Below are 15341 nucleotides of genomic sequence, written 5' to 3'. Positions count from 1 at the left end.
AGAACAAGATAACCCAATCCTAATCCTCACCAGCATATCTGACTTCACCCTCACCTACTCACAACCTAAGCCATCCACCCCTGTCCGCTCCACCCCTGCAACCCCCCAGAACCACCAAGCGTCCCAAATCCTTGTCCCTGCCCCTGCCCCTGTCCCTGTCCTTGAGCATTGTTCCCACTCCCACCCAAATCAGGATGCTGCGGTGTAGCATTCGCATGTACTTGTGAATTATTCCCGGTCGTAGTCGCGGTTGCGTTCGCTCCGTCCCATCCGAATCCAAATACTCTACTCAAGAAATCATCCGGCGCAGGAGTCTGACCTGAATTACCCGATCCAACTCCACCACCGGGGGTGGGATATGCCTGAGATGCACCATTGGCCTGGGTTTGAGGCTGGGGGAAATAATTCGATAACATCGATTGAACTGCTGGGTCCAAATTCCCTCCTCCTCCACCAGTTCCAGAACCATTATACCCCCTATTGAGATTATTCATCATATCGAATGAAGGGAAAGTTCCAAAATTCGTCGTAGTCGGATCAATGGGGAATGTGAATGGACTGTTGGAGTTCCCACTACCGCCTAGAAGTGGATTATATCCCTGATTCAGCTGAGTTTGGACCCCCTGTGGGTGAGGGGGGAACGAACTCGAGTCCGAGGTGGAAGAGGTGGCGTTGTTTATGGTATTTTGTACTGGATTGAACGGCATGGGATAAGCATCAAACACAGGTCTATCGCCTTCTCCCGCTCCTGTGCCTGTTCCTGTGATGGTACGTTTGCCATTACCATGATCACTATTCTGCGGGGATTGCGATACGTGTCTTGCAGCTGCGTCGGGGGTTGTAGACGAGAATGATGTGTTGGGCGAATCTGCTTCTAGCTGAGCTTGGCGGATCAACTTCTTGACTGCTCGTTGTAATCCTCCTGATTCGTCGTCTTCCAGATCATCGGGGTCTTTTCGTTTACCCAGTGATGAGCCTGGTGTTTGACGACGGTCTTCCACTTCGGCTATTTCCAAAGAACACGACAATTATCAGCATCCCAATCACCCATCCATATAGGTTATAGTGGTACATACCCAAAAGCAGTTCCATGACTCGTACGGCCGCTCGAGCAGGATGAGATACCTCTATTATACCTCTAAATATCACAAATCAGCATCATCCCCCCTTACTTCCATATCAGAATACCCACCTCATCTGGTCCAAGGCTCCCTTGACTTCCGATATCTTAGCATCAGTCTCTTTAGAGTACATCTGTCTTCTCGGTGTACGCTAGGTGAGGTGCAGAGTCAGCTTGGTATGCTCAGCTCAATCGACGTAAGGGCACTTACGAGTAAATCAATGATGACCACTAAACCAGATACAGAAACTAGAGTAATGCCCCGAGTCAGCCTTCTGTACGCCTCAGCAAGGCGCGTAAACACTCACCATAAAACAGTGGTAACCACCATTTTTCCAAGAATGACGCAGTCCCATCAGCGTCCGACATCATCCTAAGACTTGCTCTGGCAGCTCGAATACATTGTTCTTTAGAGTAGGCGAAGCTAGCGTAGATGGGAAATTAGCAACGATCGTTCCATAAAAACAGTCAAGTCCGACTGCGCGTTGATGAATGAGAAAGAGATAGTGAAGCTCACCGCTCATCCTCATATCCTCTAGATAACCAAGGTCTATGCAACCTCATCATCCTCGAATGAATCGCCAAATTCAACATGATCTTTTCATAATACTGTACAAGCGCTTTAGGGTCCTGTGAAGGTGGTCCCTTGGTGTTGGGATCAGGTTGGAAGAATTCAGGTAATTCCATCATTGCTTTTCGCAATTCTCCGTCGACTACATCGTCATAAGAAGAATATCAGAATCTGACATACTGTATTGCGATTAGAGATTGAAGAGGTCGAGCAGGAACATACCACTTAAACTATGATACCAATGAACCGAGATCAAAACAGTCAGCTCCATCATTATCTTCACTTTCTCGAGCAGAGGAATATGCCAACTGAACTCACATGAATGAATAAGGTGGATGATGGTTATTGTTAGCCTGCCAGATCTGTCTCTGAGTGATTTCCGCGAATTTCAGTCGAGCCAGTTGGAACGACATTCCCGTCCTGACTGATAGAGGTTGGGGTTTGAACGGCTGATCATCTATTATATCTTCGTCTTCTATATTTGCTGGTAAAGCGGTTTTGACTGATTGTTTTCACGTCAGAGATATCAGTGAAGCGAAGTTTGTACGATGAGACAAGGATAACTCACTCTGATCAGGTTGGATACTGCACGCAAGGGGAATTAAAACGCTCAGCTCAAGACCAAATCGGAAGATCAAGAGGCAAGAGATTTCCCCAACTCACCTGCAGGAGAAATTATAGCTCGGAGCCAACTGCCAATCCAAAAACACCAAGTTCCACCATATCCTCCTTCCCACTTCCCGCTGAATCAGACTTTCCCATCTCCCCGTCCACATGGGTAGAGGCTTCCCGTCGACCGCTTGTTGTTCTGCTCCCAACCTCGATAAACCAAGACCTTGAGCCATCTGCAATAGATCGGGATCAGTAGATCGAATTTGTGGGAAAGCACAGTGAGACTCACTTTGATAGCTGCACCAAGTAATGCCCAAGCAGCATCCGCTCGATCTCGATTGTTCTAGTAAATTGTACATGATCAGCGGAATTGCCCATTCGATGGAACGTCTGCAGGATGTGAACTCACCATGAAAACACCCAACAAGATGATACACTGCAATGCTTCCATCGTATGACTTCCTACGAAATCAGCTGCCCATAAAGCCTACACATAGTCAAGATAGAATCGTCAGCGAACAGTCTTCATATACATAGATTATACATAAGTTGATAGGAAATGCGACAGCTTAGATCGAGTAGACTCACACTTCTAGCAGCATTGAACCACGTATCGGACAATGTATGGGCTTCCTCAACGGTAAAATGTTTATTTATTTCAGATTGATCCATAAATTGAAGACCCAACTATATAAAGAAAATTGATAAGGTCAGGAGCGGTTCAAAAAGTATTGGAAATCATGATCAAATTGAGAGGCGGAGCCGTTGACTCACTGTACAGACCGTCAGATACAGCCCCAAGAACGGTAATGCTATATCATGCGCGACTCTCTCAGGCGGTAGACACCATAAATCGTTACATTGTCGTAGGAAGGTAGGGACGTGCATGCCTAATAGTATGACCATTTATACTGTCAGCGCCGATCAAGGACGAGAAGAACGTGCAATGGGAATCACTCACATCGATGTAACCAATCTACCTTCTCAAGGTACTAAGCCCATCAAAAACCCATTGTTAAGCCAGTGCGTCGTCAAAATTGTCCACAAAAGGCAAACATTGCTCACCGCTTTAACCAAAACCTCACCCCTCTGCCTAGAGGGTAACAACCTCGTCAAAGCTATAATAGCCACGTCCGTCTTCCTGTAAAACAGATCGAATATATCTGTCGGCCCAAGCAATTCCAACAATTGATCAATCTTCTGCGCCCTCTCCTCAATTGATAATCTCGCAGCATCATAGTTCTCGGGTGTCCCACTTGGAGTCTGGTGAGTACCATACGACGGCATTCGTCTCGCTCCATGCGAATCATTCGATATAGTATTTTCCAACGGGGGGAGGTGTAGCCCTCCAAGCGGTGGTGGGGAAAGTGCGATAGGTAATTGTTGAGGGACAATGGATTTCGCAAGATGATAATCATTGTTCGGTGCAGGTCTTGAGACGGATGATAATCTAGATCCGAAATGAGGCATGGAATGCGACCCATCGGCTCTTGATCTACCAAATGCGAGGTGTTCCAACGTCAGGGCTGCTCCCTCAGTATCATCCACAGTCTCTTCCTCTGCCAAAGCCTGTGTCGAAGCCGGTCCGGTATTTGCTGTAGGCACTTTTGAAGAATTGCTTCGCTTGACTGCTATAGGTGTTGAGGACGATCCACCTTCATTCCCTCCTTCTCTGAGGATATTGAGGAAATGGTCCAGATCGGAAGATCGCAGTGCACCATTCTTCACTAGAGCAGCTTCCAGCGCGTCTAGGCGATGGGCTATCACAGCTAGATCGGAGGTGGTAGCAAAGTTGTTTCTGGGCGATAGAAATGTCAGACGCGATGTAAGAGGGTGATTGATGTGTCAACTCACGGTGAGGCAACCACGTTCTTCTCGGCCTGGTCATAGCAAACATATACAAAATTCAGCTGACATTCCCTGATAGACTGAACGCAACAAGTCCGCTCACCATCCCTACTTCATGGCATCTAGCCTGGTCATTCCTAAGTATACATGGGCCTATAGCGGACATCAGTATGGTGAAGCGTAAGATTTGAGCCGGTCTACGCCGATAAAGTCCGTGAGGAACTCACCACAAGGAAACCTAATATCATCGACCGGACACAAATCAGCACCAACATACCATCCACCTCACTCAGTTCACGAACAAGAATGACGACACTCACTTCTTATCACACTTGATCTTCCTCCTCCTACACTCTGAACAACTCTGTACGACCCTCCGTCTAGTCGCATGAGGTTTCCTCTCCTTCTTATTCCCACTCCCACTTGGCTTATCATTCCCTGCTGACCCAGACAGTGGTGGACTATGTATCGTTTCCTCCTCATCCTCTTCATCTGATCCTATCGGTAAGGCAGAATCAGCATTTTCGGGTGTCCGGGTCTGGGTCTGAGAAGGTGATTCAGGTTTGATGTGCAGTAATTGTGGGAAGGGGGGTAGATGAGTGACTGATCGTGGGAGGGGAGGGTACATTGATGGTGGTGGGCGAGAGGAGGGCATGTTGGATTGTGGTTACGATATTATGTTTGGGTCAAGACATGTATGAAAGAGGTGATGAGGGATGTATGATGTTTGTGATGAATATCGATTGAGAATTGAAGAGTAGAAGTGACGAGCATGATATGTTTTTGATGTTTAGTGTTTTGGTAGTATCTGCTTTTTTCGGTGGTATCCGGTTGTAGTATCACCCACTCCCAGAATTACCCAATCCGGTAAATCACTCATTGTAGACAGGTACAACAGACTCGATAGATCTCATCGTCTTTCCTTCGTCTCTCTCATGCAGCCACTCACACCCCCTCATCAGATAGGAAGAGGGCACTCGTCATCGTCTGCAAGCAATACCAATCAAACCAATGTGAGCCGAAGACGAAACTGAAGACTGCACTATACACCTGTATGGTACCGCAGTGTAAGGCAATCTTAAACTTGATTTAGTACCAGTAGGGTATGTCCGAAATTCGGCAGAGTATCGCCGAGATCTCTTCTGGGATCGACGAGATCGTACCCAGTGTCTGTGTGCACAGTGACTTAGGGTAAACCCAACTTACTCTCTCTGATATTGATTGGATGCTGAGATATCGGGCCCTCGCTTAGCGTCAGGCCAGTTACAGCTCTATACCCCTCTCTCGAGTCGACACAATCGTACTTAGTTTTACAACGATAGGATCGGCTAAGTCCGCGGCCTCTTTGAAAGCTCTGGGCGATGGTGAAAACAGTAAGATACAGACTGAATGCAACACGAGATCTCTCTTACACGCATATGGTTACCAACGGAATCATACCAGTACTGCATTCCCAGAGACATACAAAGACGGGGGCCCTTCTGATGTATCCTCATCCTACTTCCACCGCATTCAGACTGGTCAACCCATCTTCTCATACTGACACCCCATCTATGATCTACCAAGCACCACTCTCCTCCTATAAATCAAACACAAAAGTACACCACAAGTACTACAATACAAAGCACCAACAAAACATAAATCCTCTCCAAAAGACTGAAGTCGGTTACATCTCATTCCACCTCCTCCCTCAAAATCCCTCCCTCAGCCTCATCAAGCACCAACGCCTCCTCCACCCTGACTCTAAGCTCAACTATCTTCTCCAGCTCTTCTCTCACCCCACTCACATCTTTAACAAAATACACAATGGGTGGGAAAGAAGCCCGAGAGATATGTACGTCGTAATGGTCCCTAATTACCTTTGCGATATCTCCATTACCATACCCCGCTTGTTGGGAGGTGTTGGGTTTGAAGTGGATACTCGAGGGTTGCAGGAGATTATGAGGTATATATCCTCTTTCGGGTTTCTCCCTCGGTAAGATGGTATCGATCCGTAACCTCGTGCTAGAAGTCGGATGATGGGGAATCTTATCGAGAAGGTTGAACAGAGAAGAATCAAAGGACCAATAGAGCTCACTATCTATCTCCTGCGTCAGGTCTAAGTGAATAGTGGAGGGAATGAAAGATCGAGCGAATATGGAAGGGTAGGTAGATAGTTTGCGGAGGGGATCTTCACGGAGTTGAAGTCGGGAGAGGGTGATGTCGTCCTCGGGGAGGGAGATTTCGTTGTGGGAGATGGTTAGGTCGTCGAGCGCTGAAATAAATTGGAAAGGAAGATGTAGGATATCAAGTTTGGGGAATAGGGGCCTGTGAGGATCCAGTGCATTCCCGTTTGGAGGATGATCTGGGTGATTTGAGACTAAACGATGATCTCCAACGTTCATTCTCACTCCCTCGACGGGTCCTTCTAGCTGTACGAGGTAATCTAAAACCTCCAAATGAACAACCGTCAGTTCCCTAACCATCCCCAACGCATCCCTCTTCCTCTCACTTCCATTGATGATACCCTCCAACACACCTCGCACGTTATCCTTGTTCAACTCTATACGACGATACAGCGTAGGCAGCAGGTCGTCATAGAATTCATTCGAAACGCGCAGTAAATCCGTGGGTATCAACGCCCGTAGAATGTCTAGGAGGTGAGGATGGATAGCAGATATCTTGTCCAATGATGAAGTATGAGTGAGAACGTTGTGCGTTTGGTGATCATCGTGTTTGGCAGTGGTATTTGAGCGTATGATCGATGTCATCGTGTTTCAAGAGCAGAGTCAAGCGAAGATGCACTATACGAGGCGAGGTGGATGAAGAATTATCAGTATAACAAGAAACATCCCAAGAATCCATCGAGAAGATATAGTCTTATCTGCCAGACCACAAGGCCGTATGATCCTATGATGCAGATGGCGAGTATCGGCATCGCCCATCTATTCTTGCCTCATTCTGTAATAGAGATAAGCAAATCTCGTCACGTCATTTCAGTGCACAATGATCTGCACAGAAAGCACCAAAAAAACAGAAGAGGAACATCATGATTTTGATCTGCGTGTAAACTCTAAGATCATTGCCAGATTCCCAAACACATGCGATGATTGGTCGATGGGTATAGAGAGGTGAATCACTGGGAAAGTTTATCTGGAACAGGTAGGTGCACGAGTACAGCTGAGGGAGGATACGCGGTGTTCTGAACTCGAAGATCCAGAAACGCAAAACCTTGCGTACTGACGTACAATGGACAGCAAGGCATTGTATTAGTTACTGTAGCCGCTCTATCTGCTTGTTATCATGCAGCATCCCATGGTACACCTTGTGTTTTGATTCGAGCAAATACTATATACAGATGCGCTCTTCAATACGGCAAGATCCGTTCGTCATTGCAGAAGAGTACCCGTACGGTCACGCAGCAACATTACACTTGAAATCACTCGCGTCGATCAGTATTGTACATGACGACAAAGGATGATATGGTGTACACAAACGACCATCAGGTACTCTCACATGATATGTTGTGTCCCCTCAAATAGTATATATACTTGAACATGACGAGATACCCCCACTGACACCGCGACACTTGCTATCTTGCCATTTGCGACACCTAACCCGATGATACCACCAATCAACACCCTACAACTCATCATGCCCGACCCCCTCACCCTCACTCTCAGCCCACAAATCAAACCCCATCCAACCCTCACTCCCTCCACCATCTCCCCTATATCAATCTCATCCCCAATGCAAATGGACCTCGACACCCAATCCACCTCATCGGTCGATCCGCTCGAAGCGCTAGTCGAGCTAATGGCCTCTCTTCCACCCGAGTTGACCCAACAAATATGGACCCACGTCCTCTCCCACCCATCCTGCTCCCTGAAACTATCGATCTCCCGCACGTGCAAAGCGAACTACAAGAAAATCATACCCCAGCTATACCGACATATAACCCTATCCTTCCACAACTGTCAAGCCTACTTTCAAGGTCTCGGACCATCTTTTGGCGGACCAGCTGCGCCTGAACGATGGCCTGTAAGTGGTCCGGGAATAATGCCCCTCCACTCAATCGGACTATCCTATGATCCAAGCTCTACGACATCACCATTCATTAGGAAATTCACGCTTTGCAACCTCGTCGAAAGCGTTGTGATCTCCGATATGGAAAGTCTCATGTGTCTCCTCAAGGCTGGGGGGGAGACGTGGAAGATTGGAATGAACACTTGGAGGGATAGGGTTATGTTCGATCAAATCGATTCGATATCCTTCGGGTCCCCCATATTCACTGAACTGGACAGACGCCCACTGATGATTAGGGGATTGTTGAGGGAAGTATGGAATACCATCAAGAGCGATTCCATCATTGTTCATTTTCCCGCTTACCCCGATACCGGAGAGGGTGAGATCCTCAAGGAAGATACATATAGAATTGCCATCGACATGTTGGGTACCCCCCAGAGCTTAGGACAGGAAAATAGGCTGTTGGCTGAGTTGGTGGTTTATACGCCGCAACTCGATGGGATTGATCTGAATGGTATCAGCGCAAGTAGGGTGAAGATCGTGTTGATAGGTAGGAATAATTGGATAGCGTGTGGGTCAGATGGGGGGAGCGAGAAGGTAGAGAATCATAGAGAGTGTTTGTCCCAGGAGGCACAGTTGAGGAGGTTTGTTAGGAGACATTGGTTAGTTGGAGTGGATAACACCGAGTGAGTGGGGTGGCTCTCTACATCGTATCATCTATTTCTGCCGGATGACAAGGACCTGAGGGGTAACAACGACAAGTCAGGACCCCGTCATGCGCTGGTCAAGTGGTTATCTACCTTTCGGAGGGATGTGAAGCTGAGTCCAAACTTAATCACCCAGGTACATCGGCATCCCCCAAGAAGTGGAGCACGTCTCAATCCTCAATATCGCAAATTACAATCGAAGGCGATGCGTCACAGGTCGAATAACAGCTGAACATACCTATCAAGCCGAACACACCGGTGAGGGTCATGATTCGTCGGATAAAATTTCTCTCCCTACTATCTTGTATAGTGCTTTGGAGGGTGATGAGCAGCTGGCGAGGGAGGTTAACGAGAGGGTTCAGCTGGTGGGTATGGAGGTGCAGGATGAGGCGGCGGACATGAGCGCAACGAGGTATTATAGTAACGACGATGAGTTGACTGGCACGGGAGGTCTGCTTGTATAGTGTAGGTGATGTCGAGGTTGTATAAAGCATACGAGTATAAGATACATGAGAGGTGATTTTGAAAGCGATATCAGTAGTATGTACAAAACAATTGAAAAGTTGGGGAAGATATGAAGTGGATGAAGCATAGAGTAGGAAAAATAGCCCGCAAAATCCTAGGCAGCCTCGGCCTCACCAAAGGTCTGGGGACTACCAGATCTGGAAAGTTTTAGGAACTTTGGCAGAAGTCCCCATAGAGAGTTGTCAGTCGCATTTGACCAACCTCTGTTATCTAGCCCTAGACCGCTCAGATGCTCCCTGATCTCATCATCCACGAAAGGAGGATCGAAAATCGTGAAAGTATCGATTGCCGAGTCCCCGTTGGAAGTTTTGGAAAAGACATGAATCGTAGTTGCTTAATGATCAGGTGATCTATCAGCCTCAATCAGCCAATCAGCTTCACCACCGGATGACTCCAAGGCCTGTCTGAAATTGGGATTGTTATACATCGTCGATACGCTGCTGACCGACCTCCTCCTGATTTCATCGTTAGTCTTTGAATCTTGCACCAATGAGTTGTACGAATGCAGATAAATCTGGTTGGTAAATTGGCCGAGCGCAGTATTGCCCAGGAGATCATCCCTTCGAGCTGTTGCGATTGCCGCTCGGATATCTTGCTCCAGGTGGTGTATTGGCAGGTCTACTGTGGCCGCATCAGGATCACAAAGAGGATCGGGGTTGATGGGATAATCGACAATGCAACTTGGATTGGAGAGTAGCTCCAGTCGGTGAGCTGCCGATTCAAGCTTTCTATCGAGGATACGTCTCTTTGCAGCCTGGGAGTCACGGATCTTCCACAGCTTTTCTATCTTTGATTCCTGGGTGATATTTTCATTGGCAAGTATGTCCGATACTGCCGCGTGATGCAGACCGGCAGAGCATAAAAATCTTGATAATTCATGAGGGACCGCTGAACCAGAAGTAGTGCTGATGACCATTCGACCATCGGTCTTTCGCTCCTTTATCTGTGCAGTCGTTTGAATGAGAGAAAGTAGTTTCTCATTCAGCTCGGCCTCGAATTTCAAAAATCCATTCAGGTCCACTTCGAGCTCGTTCAACCACTTTTGGGCCACGGAATCTCGGTACGGGTGTCATTCATCTGCGCTCAGTCAATTCTATCAGCAAAAGCCAATTACAGCCTTTGAGAGAGTGCGAGCTTTACATACCTTTAAAACAGCGTTGTATAACCGCGTAGATCTGAATAGATGGCGAGGGATAGGTGTGGTCTCAGCACTGTATATCAAAGATATGTTGAACAATTGGAAGAAAGGGGAAGATGGACGAGACACAGCATCTTATATAGGGCAATATCCCTGGCCTAATCAATAGAGGTCAATCAAGTGCCACGGTGACAAGAAGGCGTATGACATCGCACAAGGGGTAGGTCCTCAAAGGTGATCGGATTGCTGAAAGCTCGATGACATCACCGACAATGAATGGATGATACTAGGCTGCGACAAGCTTTGACACCTCTAGAAAGTACTTCCCTTGTTAGATCTGGTCTAGACCCTACGAATATGTAAGGATGCAAGACTACATGCTATGACGCATACTTATGATCCAAGACGGTTCCGGCGTAGGAGAACTTGCATCAAGAAAAATCACGTTTGGATACCTCCCTCGTCTTACACCATAGCCATCTGCGAGGTGTGACATCATGCTCTCGTTGGAGATCCAGATCGCTCGGTCAGCGATGTTCATCATGTAAGCTCAATAACCGCAAAAGGGTAATGGCATAGCTTTCTGATGTAGTCTCAACAGGCATTGTTCAAGATGATCGAAACCTTTTCGGACTTCCAGGGATGCCATTAACTTACTTCTAGAAGCGACTCTCGAAAAGGTTCGAGGAACCACTGGTGCTCTTAGCGACTTGAATGTTGGCATTGCGATGGCGCTAATCTGCCATGTTGGTGTCGCTCCACAGACTGCACAGCGAGGGACTGTTTCTGATTTCTCGAAGCCGTTCTCTTTATCATAGTGCCATTCTCATCATCCTAATACTCGACTCTATGGTATTTCTGATATTCACTAGGCACAGTATGAGGGGAGTGGCTGCATAGGAAGCTGCAACCGGCATCTAACTCCTTTACCGAATGCAAACTTCGCATCACGAAGACAAAGGTCAAGGCCACCGTCAACGCCTATCATACATCTCAATGTCCACGGTGGTTGACTCAAGCCGTTCGATTGTATGTATCGGCAGAATGCTCAACGTCGAAATGGAGGATCATCGAAGGATGCCTCATCAATCTTTGTACACGGATCCGAGAGATTAGACCAGAGCTCCACATTTGTACCCCTTCCGTCCTCCCTCCTGGACCACCGTATCTCCCATCCGATCTGGTCGCCTTCGCGAGTCTCTTGTGACAGCAGATGTTTAGACTTCAACTCGTCATACAGGGCTCGTGTGAATCTGACAGCCGTCTCGCCTATCTGACGCGTTGAGACAGCATTCGAAGTGAACACGTTTTCGGCCCAACGGGGGAGGTTCATACAAGAACTCGGCGCTGGGTCTCCTAAGTATCCCCCGTCCTAAGTTGAACGATATATCGGATCGTAGCCTAGATTAATCGATATCAAACGCAGCCGTATCTGTCACATCTAAACCTTGAAGAGAATAATCATGCTGATAGCCTGGTCGAGTAATCTCCCCCAACCGTACTCTCGCTTGCTCCAATTTTGCTTGAAGTATACACTTCTATTTGAAGAGCTCCAATATCATTTGCTCGGAGGACAGAGTTGAACTACCTTTGGTCGCGTCTCTGGCATATTTGGAAGGGCTCGAAGGGCTCGTCAAGTCTTTGATCTGGCTCTCTAATAGAGCGCATCGTCTGCGGAGCCTGTCGTTCTCTTCGGTGACTTCTTGGTACGTCTTCTGAAACCTCGAACATTCCTCAAAGCTACTCAACATGGCTCTGATTTGAGCTTTTGTCGCATTCAAGTCTTGAGCAAGTTGATCATTTTTGCTTTTCATGTCCTCCAGAGTGGAGTTTTTGGTGGCCTGGCATAGATTCGTCAGCTGGACCTGTGAGAATTTTGCTTGGGGAGTTGTATGGTTTTCACTTACTCCTGAGACGCAAGATCGTATGAACGACAGTAGAGTCATATTGATGAAGGTGCGAGGTTCGAATTAGAACGCAATGATAATGTAATGTGTAGTGCCGAGTGAGCAACAGTTTTCGAAAGAGAGAATCTGCTGAGGGGTTGAAATCCCAGTCGTTAAACATTTTGTAGCCCCCGAGCAGCTACATTTAGAACCTCGGCTGAGTATGAAAATTTGGCCACTCGTTTCAGAAGGTCCGCTTAACCCCTTGTAGCATCAAGGGCTCCTCAGTGCTCACTCTGTCGTCATATGATGACGTTTCGATCCTTTATCCTCAGGGTGGTGTAAGAGGTCGAACAATGTACTCTGAATAAGACACGAAGGCGAAGTGCGATAGGATGTACGATATAACAAATATGCGAGAGTATACAATATACATTTCTTGAGGGAGCTTCTACAAGACTTATCTCACGAATCATCTGTTTATACCTTTACTTCGAGTACTCGCTACGAACACTCCCAACTAGTCGTTTGGGCGAACTCGTATTCGGTAGCGAAGTATCTCCGTTCTGTGTCTCAGCCTATCAAGACATGTCTTGCAGTTCCCTTTTAGTGGAAGTGATAGTCCTGTATTCGCGGACTATTACAGGTGGCCGCCTGAAAGCGACATTCCGCAGCCGTTGTTGTCAAGCAGGCTATCTCGAAACCTTCAGAGTATCAATCCAACGATAACACCAAGCCTCATCTTTCCATCTTGCCGCTGTGAGTAGTCAGTCTTTCGGCCAATCAAGCCTCCCAACTAAGTGTTAAGGGGACGATAGAGAAATCGCCAAGTACGCAGAATCGCTGCTAAACGTATTGGAGAAGGTGATCGGGGAAATTTGATGGGACTCGACGAAGCTAAACTATCCAATGGTGCTTCATGGAAGCCCGGGGCTGATTATATCGATCACACTCATAGAAGCAAGATATACAATCTCAGGAGGGATTGACCTGTGAGACGAAGAGGAAGCACACAACTCTTAGGCGGATAGATTATGCAGCTATCATAATGTCACATTAAGCGTGGTATTATTACTGATGCCAGAAGCTTTTGTCATATCGTTCGGCGCCATCCCGGTGTAATCATACTTTGCATTATCCATGCACAATCAGCCACCTCTGCATTCGATTCAGCTTCCTTTGCTGTCATCTCGGATGACTTGCTACAGGTAGTTGGACACAAACTCGACTGCAGCTGATTATGGGTGTAGGACAAAAGTGCAACATCAACATTCACATGAATGTGGAAGAAGAACTGCCACATAGCCGGCCATATCTCACATAAGCATGTTGTCCCCATTCGTTCAAGCTTTCTGTACACCATCAACAGCCGGGAAGCCGTCGTCCTGCCAGTGTACCACAATATCATCACACTACAGCCCCTCGTGGTACCGTCATTCCTCCTTGATAGATTGAGCAGTCTGCGGCGGTTCTCCCTCGTGATCAGAGGACAGAGGCGGATCCTCGACGAACAATGTATCGACAAATTTGTCGGAATAATGATTTGTTCTTGGATCCAGATCTTTGCTGGAGACACTGACCCAGCTTCCTGTACTCAGGCTCGATCTACGCGCATCGACACTCAAACGGACACCTGATAAGCCGGAGTCTAACCATCCCAAATCAGGACTTCTGTTAATAAAGTCTACCGTCTCGAAGATGATCTTAGCGGACCTATCCCTGATCGTCCTTTTGGACTCAGGGTCTTTAAGATACGATTGGTAAGTTTGGTCAAAGCGACTTTCCATATATTTTTCCAGAAAATCCGGGCAGATCACTCCATTTTTTTAGCGACAAGCTCTTTTCGAATCCGATGTTCGAGTTCACAGATTGCAAGATCTATCTCCACGACATCTGATTGGGGACCTATAGTGTAGTCGAAAACGTAGTTTGGGTTCGAAAGTTCTTCCAATCGTTTTCGGGCAGTCAGAAGGTCTTCCTGACGAGTACGGATGCTATCCATCACCTCTTCTTCGAACCTTTTTAGACTTTCCTCGGTAGTTTTCCCCCATTGATCCGACAGTTTGAGCACGTTCGGAGAGGGACCGTCAGGATGGAATGGACGGCATTCTTCGATGTATCTCGATGGAACTTTTGGTCCATCGTTAATCAGGTGGACTCCTGTCCTCCTGCGAGTGAAGCGAGTGTCGTACTTTCGCCTTCGAGTTTGATCGTCTCTTTTACTGATGGTGATCAGGATATCATTGAGCTTAGTGACGAGATTATAGATTTCCCAACAGAGGCCCAGATCCTCATTGTTCTTAGCTTGAACTTCAGCGACGTATTTATCGAGTGAGAAGGAACCACCGTCATCAGGTGGATTCATCTGACATATGATGTTTAGCACTTGTCCGAGTCCTCAAAATAACATGAGATAAAATACCTTTGGTTCAGTGGTGAGAATGTCACTTTCAGGACTCATATTATGCGGACAATCCTGCTGGCCGGAGGGTTGTTGTCCACAAAGGTTGGTGATGAGGGGGATGCAAACGGACGACTTCTGTGTTTGCTCTTTATGATCAAGCGAGATTACCCCAATGAAAACGAAGACCGCCGCTCAAAATGGTCAGACTTGCCCAAACAGTCCTTTGAGATACTGAATGTCAAAGGTAGATCATGGAGTAATACTTTGATATACCCAATGACCTCACTCTCGAAGCACAGCAACAAATTACTGTGTTACAGCCATTCTACCTTTCATCTCCTCACCCTCAAGAGTCCCAGAGCGGTGCTCCTTGTTTGCAAATATATACGCCTACTCGAAGTTCCTTAGTACTGTATGTCCAAAGAGGTTACCTCTGTAATGCCTGACCCTTCCTTTGGACTTTTTGCGAGCCTCTGACTGTTGAGAAGTCCGAAGAACATTGGATTTGAACCACCATACTCCCCA

At 47.1% G+C, this 15341-nt stretch overlaps 6 protein-coding genes across 6 annotated transcripts; 1 reads left to right on the top strand and 5 right to left on the bottom strand.

Moving 5' to 3' along the window:
• Positions 1–65: 65 nt before the first annotated feature.
• On the bottom strand, positions 66–4806 carry I302_100066 (uncharacterized protein; the record flags this gene model as incomplete). Its single annotated transcript, XM_065869018.1, has 20 exons — positions 66–1006; positions 1077–1138; positions 1193–1272; positions 1332–1369; positions 1429–1544; positions 1638–1833; positions 1914–1921; positions 2010–2193; positions 2260–2276; positions 2355–2536; positions 2593–2646; positions 2713–2790; positions 2892–2990; positions 3078–3193; positions 3265–3295; positions 3369–4101; positions 4158–4183; positions 4255–4304; positions 4379–4389; positions 4472–4806. 20 exons carry the CDS (start codon positions 4804–4806, stop codon positions 66–68), a joined length of 3357 nt encoding a protein of 1118 aa, XP_065725090.1.
• A 1018-nt stretch (positions 4807–5824) lies between these two features.
• Positions 5825–6901, bottom strand: I302_100065 (uncharacterized protein; the record flags this gene model as incomplete). Its single annotated transcript, XM_019190086.1, has 1 exon — positions 5825–6901. One exon carries the CDS (start codon positions 6899–6901, stop codon positions 5825–5827), a length of 1077 nt encoding a protein of 358 aa, XP_019046834.1.
• An 883-nt stretch (positions 6902–7784) lies between these two features.
• I302_100064 (uncharacterized protein) lies at positions 7785–9327 on the top strand (the record flags this gene model as incomplete). Its single annotated transcript, XM_019190085.1, has 2 exons — positions 7785–8842; positions 9000–9327. The coding sequence occupies 2 exons, from the start codon at positions 7785–7787 to the stop codon at positions 9325–9327; spliced, it is 1386 nt and encodes a 461-aa protein (XP_019046833.1).
• A 395-nt stretch (positions 9328–9722) lies between these two features.
• Positions 9723–10304, bottom strand: I302_100063 (uncharacterized protein; the record flags this gene model as incomplete). Its single annotated transcript, XM_019190084.1, has 1 exon — positions 9723–10304. The coding sequence occupies one exon, from the start codon at positions 10302–10304 to the stop codon at positions 9723–9725; it is 582 nt and encodes a 193-aa protein (XP_019046832.1).
• A 1760-nt stretch (positions 10305–12064) lies between these two features.
• On the bottom strand, positions 12065–12472 carry I302_100062 (uncharacterized protein; the record flags this gene model as incomplete). Its single annotated transcript, XM_019190083.1, has 2 exons — positions 12065–12367; positions 12434–12472. The coding sequence occupies 2 exons, from the start codon at positions 12470–12472 to the stop codon at positions 12065–12067; spliced, it is 342 nt and encodes a 113-aa protein (XP_019046831.1).
• A 1373-nt stretch (positions 12473–13845) lies between these two features.
• I302_100061 (uncharacterized protein) lies at positions 13846–14777 on the bottom strand (the record flags this gene model as incomplete). Its single annotated transcript, XM_019190082.1, has 2 exons — positions 13846–14156; positions 14279–14777. 2 exons carry the CDS (start codon positions 14775–14777, stop codon positions 13846–13848), a joined length of 810 nt encoding a protein of 269 aa, XP_019046830.1.
• Between the last annotated feature and the right edge of the window lie 564 nt (positions 14778–15341).

Source organism: Kwoniella bestiolae, chromosome 1 (genome assembly GCF_000512585.2).
Source record: "Kwoniella bestiolae CBS 10118 chromosome 1, complete sequence".
Classification (NCBI taxonomy): Eukaryota; Fungi; Basidiomycota; class Tremellomycetes; order Tremellales; family Cryptococcaceae; genus Kwoniella; species Kwoniella bestiolae.
The sequence above is the reverse complement of the archived record's forward strand: the minus strand, read 5'-3'. Positions and strand labels throughout refer to the sequence as shown.